This window comes from Poecilia formosa, unplaced genomic scaffold (assembly GCF_000485575.1).
Source record: "Poecilia formosa unplaced genomic scaffold, Poecilia_formosa-5.1.2 Scaffold350, whole genome shotgun sequence".
In the NCBI taxonomy this organism is placed as follows: Eukaryota; Metazoa; Chordata; class Actinopteri; order Cyprinodontiformes; family Poeciliidae; genus Poecilia; species Poecilia formosa.
Genome location: NW_006800289.1, coordinates 639,130 through 642,004, shown reverse-complemented (window position 1 = coordinate 642,004; position 2,875 = coordinate 639,130). Strand labels below are relative to the sequence as shown.

At 40.6% G+C, this 2,875-nt stretch overlaps 1 protein-coding gene across 1 annotated transcript; it reads left to right on the top strand.

Annotated features, from left to right (window-relative positions):
* Positions 1-1,069: 1,069 nt before the first annotated feature.
* Positions 1,070-2,815, top strand: LOC103153461 (NAD(P)H dehydrogenase [quinone] 1-like; the record flags this gene model as incomplete). The annotated part of the gene is made up of 3 exons (XM_007574390.2): positions 1,070-1,208; positions 1,285-1,386; positions 2,285-2,815. Coding segments are annotated over 3 exons (565 nt in total), but the record flags the coding sequence as incomplete, so codon positions are not given.
* Positions 2,816-2,875: the final 60 nt, after the last annotated feature.

The window sequence follows — 2,875 nt, the reverse complement described above, 5'->3', positions numbered from 1 at the left end:
GTTTTCTTGGCTGGAGTCTGGTGAAAGTTTCCAGGTGAAAGTTTCCAGGTGAAAGTTTCCAGGAACTGTCCACAGCTGGAACATTTCAATTATTTCCTGACTTTCCAGGTCGGCGTTTATTTCCCTCTGATTAAAACGGACCTCAGTGCAGAACAGAACCTCATCGGTATCACTTTATTTGACCGGGTCTGCATAAGCCTGACATGACGCTGTCATGGACATGAAGGAGTCTGTATGAATGTATGACTGATGTCATGAAGTGTCATTCAGTAAATAATGAGACTTTTACTGCAAAGTTGCATTAGAGTCCATTAAAAGTGCCAACTTTGTTTTATTTTGTAAATAATGACACTTTAATTTCCTGTATTTTCAATAAACAATTCTACTTGAACTGAGTCAACCATCAATTTTTTTCATTGTTTTTATTTTTTTATTGTTGGATATTACTGCCATTATTACTACTATTATTATTATTGTCATTATTATTATTATTGTTATAATTGATGTTATTATCATCATCCGATTTTTCCTCTTCATCAGTGGTAGTGCTGTTATATTTATTATGATCAGTAAAGTAATTAAGGACTTGTGTATTTTATTATTTTTTGTTTGATTTAACTTTTATTTCTTCTTCTGCCACATGATCAAAACCCTCCGTGCTGAAGGAACGACTCACACTGGACTCTTTTCTACACATTTTCTTCTGTTTCTGTTCGTTGAATCTTAACACCTGTATTTGATTTGCTTATATCACAATAAAACAAACAAAAGATCCAAACATTTTTATTATTATATTATTCTTCTACACATGTTAGCTGGATTGGCCGCTCTGTGTTTAACTGCCAGGGTTTGGGAATAAATCCAGAATTTGCTTCAAATCTTGTTAAAATGAAAAAATTTATAATCTTAATGTCGTTATAATGAGGTTTATATCTTTTTAAAATAAAAATATGTACTCCTTCACAAAAGAGAGGTGGTAACAGTGAAACAGTAACGCTTTACACCTTTTTAAAGAGTCACAGTCTGCCAGAGGAGATTGTTTGATGTATCGTTTGAATGGGATGTAAAGTGGATTTCTCCTGTCGTCTCTGCAGTTTCCTCTGTACTGGTTCAGCGTCCCGGCCGTCCTGAAGGGTTGGTTCGACCGCGTCCTCACTCAGGGGTTCGCCTTCAGCCTGCAGAAAATCTACAGCAAGGGCGTTTTCAAGGTCACAGTCACCCAGGAAAATTCACCAAACCTGACACAATAAATGCTGAACGCTGCTGATCCGTGTTTCCTTCCAGGACAAGAAGGCTCTGCTGTCGTTCACCACCGGAGCCCCAGAGTCCATGTTTCAGCCTGACGGCATCGACGGAGACATAAACGTCACGCTGTGGCCGCTGCAGGTGAGACACACCAAGGTCACGGCCAAAGAGGAGTTCTGTATCCAAACATGTTCGTGGAAAGTTGAGTGGAAGGAAAAAATGTGAAGGTGCACCAGGGAGAACCGAAGCGTTGACAGGATTGTGAAGGAAAGTCAGTTTAAGAACCAGAATCAGTGTCATGATCGTGTTTCTGTGTAGTTATTTTTAGAGTTTTTGTGTTCAGTTTGCTTCCTGTGTCTCCGTCTCTGCGTCTTCCCCGTTGATTGTCTCCCAGGTCGTTCCCTTGATTACCCCATGTGTATTTAGTCTCACCTGTTGTCTGTGTTCTTCGTCGGGTCCTCGTCAAACGTATGCCTTTTGCTGTCATACGTTGTTTGCACACTCTCAATACTCTCCAGTGGAACTGCCAAGGCCTGCTTTGTGTTTGCTCTCATTTCGTCCTGTAAGTCAGTTGCTACCTGAAAAATAACATGACTTGAAAATGTTGCACAAATTTGTTGAAATCATATTTTTGTGTTGTGATGTTGACATAAGCAGCTTGAATCAGCATTATTTTTCAAAACCAAAAAACATTAAATATCAATGATGTTCTAAGGACATTTCCATTTCCCACGGTCTCTGAATGCAACAACTGGGAATATTTTCACTGAATTTTATTCTTCATTTTAAAAAATATTCTACAACTTAAAATTATTTATTTTTTATGTTTCTAATTGTTTTATTGTGAACACATGTTGTGACTCCAATTTAGCTCCATACGATAAATACTTACGTTTTTATTGATATTTTAATTATTTCATTTTTGTCTGTTTGACTGGTAGTGTTAAAAGCTGACCTCTGACCCCAGCGTTTTCTGGGTTTATTTGGTAAAAACGTTTGGAAATCTAAAGGTCCTCCATGTTGGTTTGTTTTTCTTCAGAACGGGATTCTGAACTTCTGCGGGTTTCAGGTTCTGGCTCCTCAGATCTTCTGGGATCCGGCTCACTGTCCCGCCGCCGTTCGCGCCCAGATGCTGGAGGGATGGCGCGCTCGCCTGAGGGGCCTGCTGACGGAGAGACCTTTGACCTTTGCCCCCCGTGAGCTCTTTGACCTCAGTTTCCAGGCGGGGTTCAGGCTGCGGCCCAAAGTGAAGGAAGAGCAGAAGGCGCAGCCGTTCGGCCTCTCCACCGGGCATCACCTCGGAAAGCCGCTGCCGCCAGACGACCAGACCAGAGCGCCATCTGCAGGCGGAAACAGGAAATAGCAGCTCATCTTTGTCTCCATCACTTCCTGCAGATTTCATGTTTTACTTTTTATTTTTAACACATGATTTAACCAAGACATTTACCAAAACAATGTATTGAAACTTCATCAATTCAAACACTTTAAAGGTGCAGCGTCACCACTACCACCACGTGACAATCAGAAAGTAAAGTAAAAAGAAAAGTGGAGCTATATAAAAAAAAAAAAAATTCCCTTCTCACCCTCCGAGGGTGGTCTCTCTCTCTCTCTCTCTCTCTCTCTCTCTCTC